The sequence below is a fragment of the Lepidochelys kempii genome, chromosome 7, assembly GCF_965140285.1.
Source record: "Lepidochelys kempii isolate rLepKem1 chromosome 7, rLepKem1.hap1, whole genome shotgun sequence".
Classification (NCBI taxonomy): domain Eukaryota; kingdom Metazoa; phylum Chordata; order Testudines; family Cheloniidae; genus Lepidochelys; species Lepidochelys kempii.
The window spans coordinates 30331816-30348366 of record NC_136386.1 but is presented as its reverse complement, the minus strand read 5'-3'; the positions used below and the strand labels follow the sequence as shown (position 1 = coordinate 30348366).

Below are 16551 nucleotides of genomic sequence, written 5' to 3'. Positions count from 1 at the left end.
GTGTGGGGGGAAGCCCAGGGCAGGGCATTGCAGGTCAGGACTGAGGGGCATTGGCAGAGCTGTGCAGGGGAAGGTACTCTCTGCCAGCCTCCCCAGTGAGTGCTGGCTTATGCCAGCTGGGGCTCTGAGTCTTTCTCCTCCCAGCCAGATGCTGAACAGATGTTCACTTAGACGAACAGGGGCAAGGTTAGGCCTGGGTGTGATGGGGATTACAGCGGGGGGGGGGGGCGATGAGGGGGTTTCTGTTTAAGAGGTTTAAGATTGGGTTAAAGATGATACTGTGGGGGAGGGGACACACCACTGCCCCCTACTGAGCAGAATTGCAATTTGCTCAAACTTACAGGAGTTGGATCTAGTGGTTAGAGCAGAAGTGACTCAGAGTTAGGATTCCTGGGTTCTAGCCCCAACTCTGGGAGTCTAATGGTTGCAGGGCTAGGAGCTAAGACCCCTGGACTCCATCCCCAGCTCTGGGAGGGGAGGGGAGTCGAGTCAAGTCTAATGGTTGGGGGGCTGGGAGCTAGGACCCCTGGGTTCCATCCCCAGCCCTGGGAGGGGAGAGTGCTGTTATGAGTTGGGGGGGGGCTGGTAGTCAATATCCGCAAGGGAAGGGCTCAGAGCCCCATCGCTGAGGGACATTCACTCCTAGAGCTCTGGGGACCTGATTGAAGGAGACAGCCCTACCATGGGGTGAGGAATTAGGTGGGAACTGAGGGCGTAGCTCCCTCTCTGAAACCTCCTTCAGCCAAGAGCCTCCTGCTCCAAGGCCCTTCTCCCTGCACCTAGCTTACGTTCTTCCTTCATTAACTGCTGAGTGCCCTGATTGATTAATTAATTAATGAGGAAATGCAGCAAGAGTAGAGGGTGGGAAGGAACTTAGCTTAGACTTCGCTCCCACTGCGGGGCTGACTGGGTAAGGGGGGAGGAAGTCAGGAAATGGGGTATGGGGCCTTTCCCCTGAAGGGGGTGCTGGCTATGATGCAGTCCCAGGGCGGAGGGATAGGCTGGCTGGGAGGGCCAGGAATGGGGAGAGATCCCTGTATAAACAGCCCCCATTCCCAACAATGCTTTGGTCCCTTTTGCCCTTCAAACCCAGCTTCAGCCCTCTGTGCCCCCCTGAACTTCCATGAGGCTCAGCCTCCTGCTACCCCCCACCAAGAGCTCTGGGGAAGGGACCCATAAAGCTAATATAGGGCTATGATTACCTTTGCCGAGCCCGGCCCACTCTGGGGCTGCTAATGAGCCATTAGTGGGGTACAGAATCTCACCCAGGAGTCCTGGGTTTGGCACCTCCTTAGCTGACTGGCCAGGGAAGTTATTAACCAGAATCGTAGAAGGGAATGAGGTCTGGAGGTTAGAGCGGGCGGGGGGGAGCAGCGTTCCAGGTTCTAGCCCCGTCTCTGGGAGGGAAGGGAAGGGGAGGGGAGGGAGCAGTGGCTGAGAATCCAGGTCTCCTGGGGTCTATCTCCTGCTCTAGGAGGGAAATGGGAGGTCTCTAGCAGGTTAGGGGGGTGCTGGGAGTTTGGACTCCTGGGTTCTATCCCTACTTCCTAGCAGCTCAGAGTGCAGCAGGCATTATTTGAAGTGTGGATTAGCTGTTCTGCTGCCCTCTGCTGGAGAGAATCAGCCCTGCTCCGTGTATGTGTCAGAACTTCCCAGCTCTGCTATTTTACCTTGGGTTTCTTTTGAGTTCATGGTTTTCCCATCTCCCCATTTAAAAACTACAGCAAGGCTGCCGGGTACGTAGTGAGTCGGGACAGAGCTGGGAATAGAGCCCAGGAGACCGGTCTCCTGGGAATCAGGTGGTGGGTAAGGTAGGAGCAGAGGCCCCACTGTGGGCAGCCGTGGGGGAGCCCAGCTGCCGACATCATCATTTGGGCCTTAACACAGGAGTGAACAGGAAAAGCGCAGGATCTCTGCAGCCATGGCACGGCCCCTGCAGGCAGAGGAGCTGGCATATGGGCACTGAAAGGAGGGCACAGGATGGCAGGTGCAGTGCCCTTCCCCCCATCCCTGGGTGATGGCATTGAGGAGGGCGATCAGTTCTCAGCAAGATAATTATCCCTGATGAAGGCCTTGCCCCTGGCCATGGTACCAGGAGCCCGTTAGCTTCTCAGCATGCAGAGCCAGGCGCCAGGATCACTGGCCGTGGCCGGAGGGGGCTGTTTCAGGACCTCAGCAGCACATTAAATAACGGAGTTGTTGGGAGAGGAGGGGTTTGCTCACAGGGGGCTCAGCATGGTTTTTGTAGGTCAGGTCAGGGTCGCCATGGCAGAGTGGGATATGGCGGTGCAGAGAGGGGACAAGGCGGGCTGAGGGTCATGCAACAGAGATGGGGATGGAACCCAGGAGTCCTGGTTCTCACCCCCACCCCCCGCTCAACCATTAGACCCTACTTCTCTCTCAGAGCCAGGGAACCCAGACCCAGGTGTCCTGAACCCATTCGCTAACTGTATCCCCTGCACTAACCCACTAGACCTCCCCTCCCTTCCAAGAGCTGGGGATAGACCCTCCGTTTCCCCTTCTGTGTAAAGGGGTGTGTGAGAGAGGCACTGCCCTCTGCTGGCTAGATTCAGTCCTGCACCTTTTACTTCTTTGAGCCTATGCTGTGATTGTGTGCCTATGAGAGCAAGAGGGTTCACCTTGAACTCAAGGCTAGGCTCCTGGGGAGTCTAACATGCCCTGCCCCAGTGCCCTGCCCCAGTGTAGCTGCTGACCCCTGCGCCCCTGCTCTGCAATTCCCAGATCCCCCATTGCACCCCCACTACCCATCTGTGCTCTGCCCTTCCCCAAGCAGCCGCTGTTCCGTCCAGCCCATGAGACACAGTCCAGCTCCCCAGAGTCTAATCCCTCTTGACAGCTCTGACAACGCTCAGGGGGGCTCAGCTTACTCCAGCCTTTCCCATCCAGCAGCCAGTCCCCATTCTCCCCCGCAATGCACAAGCATGAGCCTGGTAGCTGCCCCTCCCCACCCCTTGGACACAAGCAGCTGGACAGCTGTGCTGCTGCGACTAGAACCCAGGCATCCTGCCTTCCACCACCACCACCCCAATCTAACCATTAGATGCCACTCCTCTCCCAGGGCCAGGGATAGAACCAGGAGTCCTGGTTCCCAGCCTCTTCTTTCCACCTCCCCATAGTTCTAACCACTCACCTCCCAGAGCAGAGGAGAGAACCCAGGAGTCCTGACTCTCCGCACCCTCTGCTCTAACCCACCAGACCATGCTACCATTGTCACATCTTGTACGAGATGGGCCTCGATCTGTCATTAGATTTGTTAGCAGTATTTGCAGCGCAATGAGAGCTGATTGGCTGGGAGCAGGGAGAACTGAATTCAATCATAGAATCATAGGACTGGAAGGGACCTCGAAAGGTCATTGAGTCCAGGCCCCTGCACTCAAGACAGGACTAAGTATTAACTAGGTCCAGGGCCGGTGCTTTCCAAGCAGGTGCTTGGGGCGGCAATCAGAATGGGGCAGCAGCCCGTGTCCTGCGGCAGCAATTCGGCAGCAGCTCCGCTGCTCTTCCCACCGCGGTGGCACTTCGGCGGCGACTGCTTGGGGCGGCAAAATTGGTAGAGTCGCCCCTGTCTAGACCACCCCTGACAGGTGTTTGTCCAACCTGCTCTGAAAAATCCCCAGTGACAGAGATTCCCCAAGCTCCCTAGGCAACTGATTCCAGTGCTTAACCACCCTGACAGGAAGTTTTCCTAATGTCCAACCTACACCGCCCTTGCTGCAATTTAAGCCCACTGCCTCTTGTCCTATCCTCAGGGGTTAAGGAGAACAAATTTTTCCCCTCCTTCTTGTAACAACCTTTTACGTATTTGATTCAAAGAGAGGAAGAGGCTTTAATAACCAGCTACAAAGGCGTTGCTTCTCCTCTGGAGTGCCTTGCCTGGTGTACCTCACCCTGGCATCAGGCCAGGACATAATCCCTTGGGGAAGGAGGGCGGCACTGACTCACTAACACTGGGGCAGCTGCCCCACCTCAGAGCAATCAGCTCAGGCTCCCTGCAGACTCAGGCAGCATCCCTGTGTCAGTAACCATCAGGGCAACTCCCTCCCTCTCGGAGCCTCAGGCCTGGTCTGCACCTAAAATTTAGCTCTACCTAGCTAACTCGATGAGGGGAGGGGTGACAAAATTCACATCCCGGGGAAAGGTAGTAGCCAACCAAAGCCCCAGCATAGACAGCGCTAGGTCTCATCTTCTCCATCCTGGCGTCCAGCTCTGGGTCAGGGCTTGCTGGGGCCAGGAGGGGAAGGGTTAATGCCTTGGGTTCTTGGGGGGGGCCTCCCCCCCTCCAGGATTAAACCCACGGGATGCCAGAGCCATGCTGATAGCCTGTTACTGTTTGTTCCCAGACCAACATCCCCTTCCTGCAGAATGTGCTGAGCAATGACCAGTTCCTGCGGGGCACGGTGGACACACAGTTCATCGACGAGAACCCTGAGCTCTTCAATCTGCGCCCGGGCCAGAACAGGGCCCAGAAGCTGCTACATTATCTGGGTACAGGCCACAAGCTGGGACCACAGACTCAGGCCAATGGGTGGGATCTCCAGACAGGACCATGGGGTTGGACCCCGAGCAGGGTCCCTTTCCAGTACTGTGGGGTTAGGCCCAAGGTATGGGGTCCCCGTCTGGTACCACAGGGCCAGATCTGTGAGGTCAGAGCCATGGGTGGGATTCTCCAGCTGGTACCATGAGATCTGGCCCCGGGGCAGGATCCCCAATTGGTACTGTGGGGTAGGCCCAGAAGGCAGGAGCCCCCCAGAAGGCAAAATCCTCAGCTGGTACTGTGGGTTGGGACCATCTGTGGGGTGCCTGTCCAGTACTGTGGGATCAGCCCCAGGGGGCGGAGTCCCCATCCAGTACCACAGGTCAGGGCCATGGGTATGTTGTCCATCCCGTACCGCAGCGTCAGGCTCAGGGCTGGGATCACCAGCTGGTTCTGTAACATAAGGGCCATGGGTCGGGATCCCCAGTCGGTATGGCGGGGGCGGGATACCTGGCCCAGGCCGTGTTCCATGCACTGTGCTGTCTAACTCTGACATTCTCTCTCCAGGCCACGTGATGGTCAACGGCCCCACCACGCCCATCCCTGTCAAGGCCCGCCCATCCCCCATTGATCCCGTCGTGCCCATTGTGCCTTTGGGTGAGTTCCCTCCTCTCCTGTCCCCCACCCCGGCACCTCCCACCTGCTGGGTCTGCTGCCCACAGGGCCCCTCCCCCGCACTATGGCCCCCTCCCACTCCCTTCCCCATGGATGGAGTGGGGGGGCAGGATGCCTGGGTTCCCTGTGCCACGTGCCCTCCCTTCTGCCCTTGTGGCTGGACTCCACTTCCTCCCCCGCTCCCAGGAGTCAGGGCCTTTCTGGGCCCTGTTCTTCCCTTCGGAGGGCAGTGGGTTCTAGTGGGTTGGCGCGGGGAGGGCTGGGAGTCAGCGCTCCCAGTTCGGTGGCTGCCTGCCCCATTTGCCAGGCTGCCCAGCAAATCATTAGCTGTGCTGTATTCTGCTCCAGCCTGCTCCCTGGCCCAGGGAGGGAGCACTTAGGGGTCTGTCAGCTCAAAACGGATTTAACAGGCTGCTTGGGAGAACCTTAATGAGCTGTAAGCCACTGTTGTTCATTCTCTTAATGCCTGGTTCAGGCTGAGGATTAGCGGCTGACAAAGAAATAAACTGCGATAATAACCCGACGTAGCTGCAATCCTGGCTAATTAAAGCCAGCCCTGTGCATCGGTCACACGCGTGCTGGGAACCTCAGGCCCACGGCTCAGCTGTCCAACCCATTTCATGGAGCTGGTTCCAGGCTAGTTGCAGTCAGAAAAGATTTACCAGGCATCAGCCCCACAGAGCACGTCATGTACAGGGATCCCTGGCCCAGTACTGAGATGCAGCCGCCTCTGGGGTGGGGCGCAAGGGCTGTTTATTCAGGGATCCCTCTCCTGGCGTCCTCTAGCATCATGCTAGGGTCAGCCACTGACTGTGAGTAAGGGAGAGCACCCCCTATTGTGTCCCCACCTCCCTCCTTGCAGCGCAGCGCCTCCTAGCACCAGCAGCGCTGAGTGTAAGTGACTCCTTCCAGGCTAAGTAACAACACCCTGGGGGGCTGCAGGGAGCCGTGTAGGGGTCTCTCTGCAACCCTACAGCAATGGTATCCGCCCCCTGCTTTTCAGGTGACCCCCCTACTGGCTTCCGAGATATCCTGCTCCGGGAGGGTCCCCAGGGCTTTGCCAAGGCCGTGCGGCAGCACCGTGGGCTGCTGCTCATGGACACGACCTTCCGGGATGCTCACCAGTCCCTGCTGGCCACCCGCGTCCGCACACATGACCTCAAGAAGATCTCGCCCTTCGTGGCTCACAACTTCAACAACCTCTTCAGCATTGAGAACTGGGGAGGTCAGAGCAGGACATGGGGCCTTTCCACTCTAGGGGGCGCTGGTTCTGATCCAGCCCCAGGGTGGGGGGCTGGCTGGCCCCGGCGGGGTGGGGAATGGGACACAGGCCTTTCCCCTCTAGGGAACATCCACTATGGGATTGGGGGGAGGGGCAGGGCTGAGGGAAGAACTTGTGGGTAACACCGGTGGAGGCAGGTCACACGTACTCACCTCTCTGCCCCACCCCACCAGGTGCCACGTTTGATGTTGCCATGCGTTTCCTGTATGAGTGCCCATGGCAACGGCTGCAGGAGCTCCGTGAGCTCATCCCCAACATCCCCTTCCAGATGCTGCTGCGGGGGGCCAACGCCGTGGGGTACACCAACTACCCCGACAACTCCGTCTTCAAGTGAGCTGGCGGGGTGGGCTGACAGGGCATCAGCCGGGCTGGGCAGGTGGGGGCTCAAGTCTGGGACAGCAGAGAGCCGTGGGGTAGGATTGAGGGTCAGGGCTTCAGACCCCCCAGGGGAGGGAGTGAGGAAAGGGGGTGGGATTCCAGAGTCGCCTGGCTGACTCACCCTGACGCCAGACCTGAGGAGTGCATCAGCAGGGATAACTCTACATGGGGGGGCCTGGCACCCAGTCCCCATGGGGATCCTTCTCCCCCAGGACTCACCAGGTGACCCTGGTCCCCCAGGTTCTGTGAAGTGGCAAAGGAGAACGGCATGGACATCTTCCGGGTCTTCGACTCCCTCAATTACTTGCCCAACATGCTGCTGGGGATGGAGGCAGCGGGGCAAGCCGGGGGGGTGGTGGAGGCCGCAATCTCCTACACGGGAGACGTGGCCGACCCCACCCGCACCAAATACACACTGGAATACTATGTCCAGCTGGCCGAGGAGCTGGTGAAAGCTGGGACGCACATCCTCTGCATCAAGGTACCTAGGGGAGCCCAGGACTGGGGTAGCCGGGGGCTGCGGGTGGGGGCACTGGCAGCACTGGGGAGCAGAGCCCAGGGGGACCCATAACGCAGGACATCATGGACTGAGATGCCACCCTTTGGGGGGCATCATGGCACTGGGGAGGGTGTCCAGAGCTCGCTCACCCTGTCATACTTGCCTCCTCATCCCCTCCTGCCCCAGCCTTCCCCCTCCGCTCCCACAGCCCCTGCCCTCGTCTCTGCCCCCCCACAGCTGGTTCCCCCTGCACCTTCCCTGCTCCCTACCCTTTCACCCCTCCCCACCCTCCCCCTGTTTCTGTCCCCCCACGCTCAGCTCTCTTCTCCCTTGCAGGACATGGCTGGGCTGCTGAAGCCGCGCGCCTCGGAGCTGCTGGTGGGGGCGCTCCGCCAGCGCTTCCCCGAGGTGCCCATCCACATCCACACCCATGACACCTCTGGGGCGGGGGTGGCCTCCATGCTGGCCTGCACCGCCGCCGGCGCTGACATCGTCGACGTGGCCGTGGACGCCATGTCCGGCATGACCTCGCAGCCCAGCATGGGCGCCTTGGTGGCCTGCACCCGGGGCACCAGCCAGGACACAGGTACCAGTCGCAGGAGCCAGGGCCCCCGGGCGCTAAACGCCTGGCTCTGGGAGGGGAAGGGGATCTAGTGCTTAGAGCAGGGAGGGCGCAGAGTCAGACAAGGCATCTGCCCCGATCCAGTCTAAGAACATCATGAGATGGGCTAGGGCAAAGAGCGAGGAGGACACATGACCCAGCTCTGCCCCCATGCTCTCTGGAGCCAAGATCTCAGGGTGGTGGATCATCCCAGAGCCCCGCCTCTGTCCCACTCACCAGGATGGGCCAAGTCCAACCCCTGCAGCCTGGACAAGCCCCATCTCCTCCCTCTCCCCGCCTCAGGCATCCAGATAGAGAAGGTGTTTGACTACAGCGAGTACTGGGAGATGGCGCGGGGCCTTTACGCCGCCTTCGACTGCACAGCCACCATGAAGTCGGGCAACGCCGACGTGTACGAGAACGAGATCCCGGGTGGCCAGTACACCAACCTGCACTTCCAGGCCCACAGCATGGGGCTGGGCAACAAGTTCAAGCAGGTCAAGAAGGCCTTCGTCGAAGCCAACAAGCTGCTGGGGGATCTCATCAAGGTCAGAGCCCTCCACAGTCGTCTAGAGCTGCCAGCTCTGATCCCGCCCAGGGGGCCTGGCTGGCTCGGGACGGTGGGGAATGGGACATGGGGTTTTGTCCCCTCTAGGGAGCACCACTTCTGACCAGCCCCAGGACGGGGACCTGCCTGCACTGACCCGTCTCCCGCCCATGCAGGTGACGCCATCATCGAAGATCGTGGGGGACCTGGCGCAGTTCATGGTGCAGAACAACCTGTCGCGGCAGGAGGTGGAGGCCATGGCAGACGAGCTCTCCTTCCCGCTCTCCGTGGTGGAGTTCCTGCAGGGCTACATTGGGATCCCCTATGGGGGCTTCCCTGAGCCCTTCCGCTCCAAGGTGGGGCTGGGCAATGGGTGGGGTGGGGCTGCAGGGGAATCCCGGGCATGTGGGAGGCAGGGCTAGATCAGGTTCCTCTGCTGGGACTTCCCTGAGTCCTTTCACTCCAAGGTGAGCCATGGGGACCACGAAGTGGGCGGTATCCCCTTCCCTGGGCTCCCATTGCTCCAGCCCCCCGGCATGGAATCCTGATGCTCTCCCTCCCAGGTGCTGAAGGACCTGCCCCGCATTGAGGGACGCCCGGGGGCCTCGCTGCCCGCCCTGGACTTCCAGCAGCTGGAGAAGGAGCTGCGCATGCGGCACCAGGAGGAGGAGATCACCCCTGAGGACGTGCTCTCAGCTGCCATGTACCCCAAGGTGTTCGATGAGTTCAAGGAGTTCACAGCCACCTTTGGCCCCGTCGAGTGCCTCAACACCCGTCTCTTCCTGGAGGGGCCCAAGATCGCCGAGGAGTTTGAGGTATGGGAGTCAGGGTGGGAGGGGCCAGACCCAGGTGGGCAGACTTGGACCATGGGCTGTACGGGGGGAGATAAGGCTCTGGGGGGACTGGTTGGACCTGGGAGTAGGGGTCGGGGGAGCCTGAGGAGAAGTTTGAGGCAGGAAGGTTGGAGATTGTGGGAAATAGGGTTAAGGGAGACTATCAAGCCCTACGTTTGGGGGGCCTTTGGGATCAGCGGGACACTGGGAGGAGTTCCAGGTCGGGCGGCTCCCCATTCTCGGAGGGATCAGCTCAGGCTCTTTGCAGACTCAGGAAACATCACCGTGTCAGTTACACTCAAGGCAGCGCCCCTCCCCCAGAGCAATTGATTCCAACTCTCTGCAGACTCAGGAAGCCCTGGGGGCCTCACCACGCTCGGTCTCCCCCTGCAGGTGGAGCTGGAACGTGGAAAGACCCTGCACATCAAAGCCCTTGCGCTGGGAGACCTGAACCGGGCTGGCCAACGTGAGGTCTTCTTCGAACTCAATGGGCAGCTGCGCTCCATCCTGGTCAAGGACACACAAGCCATGAAGGTGCCAAGGGGGTAGATACTGGGCTGGAAGAGCCTCTGGGTCTGATGTTGCGAGCTGGGCACACGGGTCTGTCCCGATCTAAGGCCTTGTTGCATGAGATGTGTTGACTAACCTTGTCTCTCTGCCCCGCCCCCCAGGAGATGCATTTCCACCCCAAGGCACTGAAGGACATCAAGGGCCAGATCGGGGCCCCCATGCCCGGCAAGGTCATTGACATCAAGGTGGAGGAGGGGGCAAAGGTCGACAAGGGACAGCCCCTCTGTGTGCTCAGCGCCATGAAGATGGAGACCGTGGTCAACTCCCCCATGGCCGGCACTGTCAAAAAGATCTACGTCAAACCCGACATGAACCTAGAAGGGGATGACCTCATCCTGGAAATAGAATAGGCCCCCGCCTCCTCCCCCCCGCTGCATTCTGCTTCCCCTCCCCCATCCCGGACAGAGACCTGCCCCCCAATGTGTCGGATGCAGCCGGCACGCTGTCACTTTAAGGGCGTGCCCCGCCCACTTTTAACCCTTTGCTTGCAGGAGATGCACCAGCTTCTTTCTTTCCCCACACCCCCTCCGAAGTCCTGCTTAGCCTCAGTCAGGCACCTTATGGGGGACGCGCAGTTCCTTCCACCGCCATCAGGGGAGCCTGTGCATCATGCAGCCTGGGGTGCAATTCCTTCTGCCGCCACCAGGGGGTGTCTGTGCACCTATTATGGATTGACAGGGCTGTGTTACCCCAGTCTTTTGGCAGTGACCCCGGCGGTGTGCCAGACCCACACTTTCCCCAGGCACCCATGCAGCCTCAGCAACTCCAGGACCGGGCCTTTGGGCACCACCACCGCCTGCTCCCCCCGTGAGCTCCAGCCAGTCCAGCTGTGATCAGACTGAGGCAGAGACTCTCCCTTCTCCGGGAGCGAAGTGCCCAGGGAGGATCATCAGCAAGGCTGGGCAGCCTGGCCAGGCCAAGGGAGCATTGATTAGTCGCAGGGTCCTCAGGCCGGAGCCCGTGTTGGTGGCAGCCAGGACCTCAGCATGTCCTGCTGCCCGGAGACCCAGCTTTGCTCCCTTCCGCTGCTGCTCACCCCTGTTCTCCCTTAGTTTCCAGCTCCAGGTCTTTGGCCTCCGCCTCCCTGCCGAGTGCTGGAGGGAGTCCCTGCTCTCAGCTGTCCGTGTGGTTAATGTCCTGCCATTGGCCGTGGAGGGGCCCGTGGGCCCACGGGCAGGCCCTTGCCAATGCAGGGTCTTCCCAGTTGTGTGTCCATTGCAGTCCGGTCCGGTTCCAGGCCAGGCAGCAGGCATGGCAGACCCCTTCCTTTAGCTTCTTAACCCACGGACACAATCAGCTCTTCCCCCCCGGCGGGCAGCGATGCAAAGTGGCCAGTCAGTTCATAACTGTACAAAGAAGTCACAAGTGTGTGTCCGCATCATGCAGCCGAGAGGTGCAGTTCCCTCTGTCTCCACCAGGGGGCATCTGATCTCAGAGGCTAAGCATTGCTGGGGAGGTGCTGTCCCCTCCCATCCCACTTACTCTGCTGCCAATTGCATTATACCCATCAACTGCCAGGAGGCGCTGCCCCATCCAGCCCAGTTACCCCCCTGCACCATATGGGGTGCTGGCCCCCTGCGCCTCCAGCCCAGGTACCCCCCCCAACTCTGGAGGGCACCTTCCCCACAGGCTGCCACTGCTTTCTATGCCCACCCAATAGCTGCTGTCCCTCCCCAGCTCAACCATGACTCCTTTCTCCCTTGGGGGGAGAACAGTGCCCCACCTGAGTCCTGGTCCTGCCCCCAGCTGTGGGGGGGAGAGGGGGACGGGGAGGGGCTCCTTTCCCCTGCCATGCTGCCTCAGGGGACCCCCTCAGCTGCGGGGGCTCCTCTTGCTGCGTGAACCCAGGGCTAGTCTAATGCAGAATCTTTTCTATTGTCTTAATTGCCAATCCCTGCCCCCAAATATGTATGCCCCTCCCCCCTTCAGAGCAGGGGGGGGCTCAGGGGTATCACTAGCCATGGATTGCCCCCACCCCTGCTCCCTGGCGACCCCATCCTCGTGTCGATCTGGATGGGGCCTTCTGTGGGGGCACAGGACCGAGTGGTGGTGAGAGGGGGCACCCACTGGGTAGCGACCAACGCAATCATGCTGGGTTTTAGGTTGGGAGGGGTGTCAGATGTTTACAGGGTTGTCTGCCCAGGGCTGGGGGAGAGGGGTGAAATCCCTCCCCCTGCCTGAGGGCACGGGAACAAACCTCACATCCATGAGGACAGTCTGCAGTGCAGGAGCTGCCAAGTGGGATTCCGTTAGCGCCCCGTTGGACTGGAAGGATCAAGGCCATTTTGGGAAGGACTCAGTGACCCGGGGTCCCTGAGGGGCCGGCCCCCTGCTGGGCAATAAAACTCATCTCACTAACCGCTCACTGCTGGCCTGGCTGAGTTTGTGACAAGACCAGAGAATTGGGGGCAGCCTGCCTCCTGCTGGATAGACTCCAGACTGCCGCTGGTATGGCTGCCTGCGTGTGGGGAGCACTCGCTGTGGGGTGCCCCCAGCTACGCCAGTCCCAGCTCAGCCGAAGCCCATCACTCCCAACCAGCAGCCTTATGTTGCTGGGCAGGGCTAAGGGGCACCCGCAGAGCTGGGGGGCGGGGGGTGTCCAGGGCTGGGCTAGCAGGGACAGTGGGTGCAGATGGCGCAGCCTGGTTCTCACTTTGGCCCCGTTCAAAATTCACGCCCTCCCGTCTGAAAGGAAAACCGTGGCTTCCAAGTAGCTGCCATGCCAACAGAACGTGATGCCGTCAGCTCAGGAAGCGTAGTGAGCTAGGGTGAGATGACATGGAATCGGGGTGGGTGGGAATGAGTCATAGGGACTTTCCCCTCTGGGGGAGGCTGGCTCTGAGCTGGGCCCGGGGTGGGGCTGACTTAGGGAGGGCAGGGGCTTGAATACAGGGCACCATCCCCCAGACAGACCCCTTTGGGCTGCATCCCCCAGCCGGCACTGCTCACACTGACCAGACGGGGGCTCCCTTCACCCGCACACCAACCCACAGGCACTAAGTCTTGTCCCCAGGACCAGGGCACCTGGCTGCTGCATGAGGTGCCAGGTCTCAGCCCAGCCCTGAGGCAGACGGCTCCAAACCCAGAGCGGAGCAGTTGCCTGGTGCTGGGCGGAGATGCTGAGTGAAATGCTGCCCGGGTGTTACTAGCGGGGATGTTCCACAGCAGGTCCCCGGCGTAAACAGCCCTCCAGGAGGCGGTGTCTCAGCACCAGGCAAGAGATCCCTGTGTAAACAGCCCCTGCCCCCCAACTCCAGAAGCACCAGGGATGATGTGTGTGAAAGTGCGGAAGGAGCCCCTGGCTGGGGAGCAAGAGTTGGCGCTTCTCTTTGAAGGACATTGCAATCTGGCATGGCAGCCCCAAGCTCCTTGAGCCGCTCCCACCAGCTCGTTACACTGCCGGGGTCGTTAATAAGTCAGCTCCCTTCTGTGCTTTAAGAGAATTAATACAATACTCCGCTGCTGTGCCTGCCACAGGACTCTCAGCCCGGTCACAGCGGCCTAGGACTGACCCACCCCTGCCTAGGGGAAGGTCTTTGGGCTAGGAGATCATGGGTCTGGTCTCCTCCTTTTCTGCTCCCTGCTGTGAATAGTTCTCTGCACTTCAGTACCCCTGTTAGAGGGAGGCCACTAAACACACACACACAATCACTCCACTCTGCCGCGCTGCCTCTCTCAAGGGCTGGCCCCGATTGACGGCGCGTGCTACCCTGGCCTTTCCACCGACTCGCAGCGGGATCCCCATGCCTCTGCCGAGCCCACCACTTAGGCACCCACAAGGGTGAGTGCCGCAGCTCTTCAGCTACACGCCCCGGCCTGCTGGCTCCAGCCCCCGTATCAGGCCATGCGCTCGCCACAGCACGCGTCAGGGAGCCACTCACCGGGCCACAGTGTGGCCCGCTCGGAGCAAGCTGGGGTATATTAGTCCCTTGGCAAAGCCCCTCGGGGAGCTCTTAGGGCAGCATGGCGAAGCCAAGCTCGAGTGAGAGCCCAGGCTGCCAACGGCCCCAACATGCGACCAGCTGAGGCTGCACTGGGGTCAGGTGGGCAGAGCTACGTCCCATGGCTGGGGAAGTGGCAGACCCCTGAGCAACACAGCTCTGTCCACCTACATTTGAAGGGTTGCCCAGGCTTAGCCAGCCGTGCTGGGCTGGGTGCCCTCTCAGCTTCCAGCGCCTGGGTATGTCTGCACTGGGAGCTGGGGGTGACTTCCCGACTCCCTAGGGTGGCCACAGGGCTGGCCTTACCATGAGGCGGCCACCTCAGGTGCCAGACTGTGGGGGGCACCACTAGGACCCAGAGTTTCAAAGTTTTGGCCCACGCGAGTGGGCTTGGGGGTGTCATTTGAGCTCCCCGCCTCAGGTGCCAAAATGTTGTGGGCCGGTCCTGGGTGGCCACACCCGTTCCTGGACTATGGGGCACTCTGGTGGGGCTGAAATGGCCTGGTCCCGCGCACGGGAGGACATGCCGCAGGAGGAGCGGTAAGATAGCATCTCCTGTCCGATACCGGACAAAACCACAGCCGGCTTTGGTCCAGTAGCAGACGGGGAAAAATCCCTCCCACCCAAAGCAGCTTGTCTGGGGAAAACTGGGTGAGTGGCCTCCCTAAGGCTCTCACTCAGGGGTGGCCAAACTGCAGCATGTGAGCCGCGTGCAGCATTTTACAGTGCGGCTCCCACAGTGCCCCCCTCTGACCCCCATTCTCTGCCTACCAGACTCGGGGGAGAGGAAAGCTTGGGGCTTCTGCCCTGTGGTGTGGGGGTGGGGGCGGGGGCGGGGGCTTCTGCCAGAGACAACTGGTGCCTGCTGAGAGTGGGGGACACAATTTAAAGGTTTCCCCCCCCAACAGCTTGAGTCACATCCCCCCCCCAGTTACCCTAAGCAGCCCCTCCCTGCAGCTCCCAGCTGTTTGCCGTGGCCACTCCCCATGGCCACAGCTCCCAGCTTGGTGGCTCTAGCAGCTGCCGTGCAGGGAGGGGGCCTGAGAGCAACACCTAGTGGGGCCAGCAAACCGTGGCAAAAATTTTGGGGGGGGGCACATGACTCCACACCCCTCCCCTCCCCCGCATCACCTCTGGCTTATGCCCAGCAGGGAGGGGTTCTCAGAGCTTCAGCGGGAGTAGGGCTGGAGCCCTGGTAGCCCCCTCTCGGCCAGCTAAAGCCCCAGCAGGCGCGTCCCGGCTCTCGAACTGCTGACGATTGTCATACGTGGCTCGGAGGGTCGGTAAGTTGCCCCCCCGCCAACATCTAACTCATGGAGCCAGTGCACTGAGACTAGCTGGGGCGGCATGGGGCAGCCTTGCCGGGTATGTGGGGTAGGGGCAGGTTTGCACTTGGAGCTGCTAGCCCATGCTTCTGCCTGTGCTACCCCGGCCAGCATGCACGCTCAAGGAGAGCTAGCTCCAGCAGGTCTCTGCAAGGTGGAGCGTCACCGGGTGTCCCAGGAGCAACCTTGACAACCACCCTGTTCAACCCACGATCCTTCCCTACGCGCCCCTGCCTGGCTGCTGGGCACTGGGCCTTTGTGCTCCAGCCTTGGCTCTTCCATTCATGTGCGTGGATGGCACATTCACCCCCCGCCCCCCCCAGCCCTTACCCCCTGCCAGGACAAGCAAGTAACCCCTATAGCCCGCCCAGTCAAAGAGAAACTGAGTCACAAAACCCTCATTCACCACAGCTGTGCACAATCCACACACCTGGCTGCGTGATCTGTAACTGCTAGACCCCACAAGTCCTCACTCCCAGGCCGTCCCCTCCCGCACTATAACCCACTACCCTCCTTGAGCAGGAGAGACCCCAAAAGCCCTGGCTCACAGCCCCCTTCTGCTCTAACCACTAGACCCCCGTGCCCAAACTGAGGATGGAAGCCGGGAGTCCAAATGCCCAAGACTGTAGCAAATAGGCGGGTGGGTGAGAGAGAGCTGCACTCCTTAGGCTGGTTGCACTATACAGAGGATAACAACCTACTTCTGCTAGTCCTTTAGCTCAAGAGACCACGGTCTGGGTGTGGATGTGAAGATTGTTAGTTCAGTGCCCAGTGATGACCTGGTTGGGTACGAGATCCTGGAAAGGACGACTGCCAGGGGCAGCGTTATGGGTACCTTTAGCCTGGCATTTCCTCCACTGGGAGTGCTTGACTCATTGATTAGCTCACTTCCCCATCCCCATCCATCCTTCTCTTTCTAGCGCAATACATGCCCCATCTATATCTGCATCCACCTACCCCTCTATCCCCATACACACACCTCCATCTAGCCACATGCCTAGCCCTGTCCCACCACCACTGCTCCGCCCCACCCAGCATAGGCTCATAGACTTCAAGGCCAGAAGGGACCATCGCAGGCCATAGATCTGCACATCACAGGCCACAGAACCTCCTCGTCCCACTCCTGCAATAGGCCCAGCAGCTCTGGCTGAGTTACTGAAGGCCTCAAATAGGGATTTAAAGCCTTACCCTTCCCTCCCGTACGTAGCCATCCCCATACACACACACCCCAGGAGCCTTGCCAGCCCTTTGCACTGTTCTGAATGCCACCCCCTTCACCCGCTGCTCCAGTGGACTGGTAAATTAAACTCCACTCAAGGGGCCCCCAGCTCTTCACAGGCGGCTGGGCGCCCCTCAGGCTCGTGCACAGGGAGGCTGCCAGGCCCGGGGAGCAGCCATCTGTAGA

The 16551-nt window shown here is 60.4% G+C and overlaps 1 protein-coding gene across 7 annotated transcripts in view; it reads left to right on the top strand.

The window, feature by feature from the left end:
- Positions 1-12243, top strand: part of PC (pyruvate carboxylase) — a 236585-nt gene extending 224342 nt beyond the window's left edge. For all 7 annotated transcript variants that reach the window (XM_073351710.2, XM_073351709.2, XM_073351708.2 and 4 more), the window contains 11 exons: positions 4362-4506; positions 5063-5152; positions 6174-6395; positions 6626-6782; positions 7071-7311; positions 7666-7915; positions 8234-8478; positions 8654-8833; positions 9041-9292; positions 9704-9844; positions 9982-12243. In XM_073351710.2, the coding sequence (XP_073207811.1) occupies positions 4362-4506; positions 5063-5152; positions 6174-6395; positions 6626-6782; positions 7071-7311; positions 7666-7915; positions 8234-8478; positions 8654-8833; positions 9041-9292; positions 9704-9844; positions 9982-10230 (2172 nt within the window). In that variant the 3' untranslated portion in view covers positions 10231-12243. The remainder of the gene's footprint in view (positions 1-4361; positions 4507-5062; positions 5153-6173; positions 6396-6625; positions 6783-7070; positions 7312-7665; positions 7916-8233; positions 8479-8653; positions 8834-9040; positions 9293-9703; positions 9845-9981) is intronic.
- The last annotated feature ends 4308 nt before the right edge of the window (positions 12244-16551 follow it).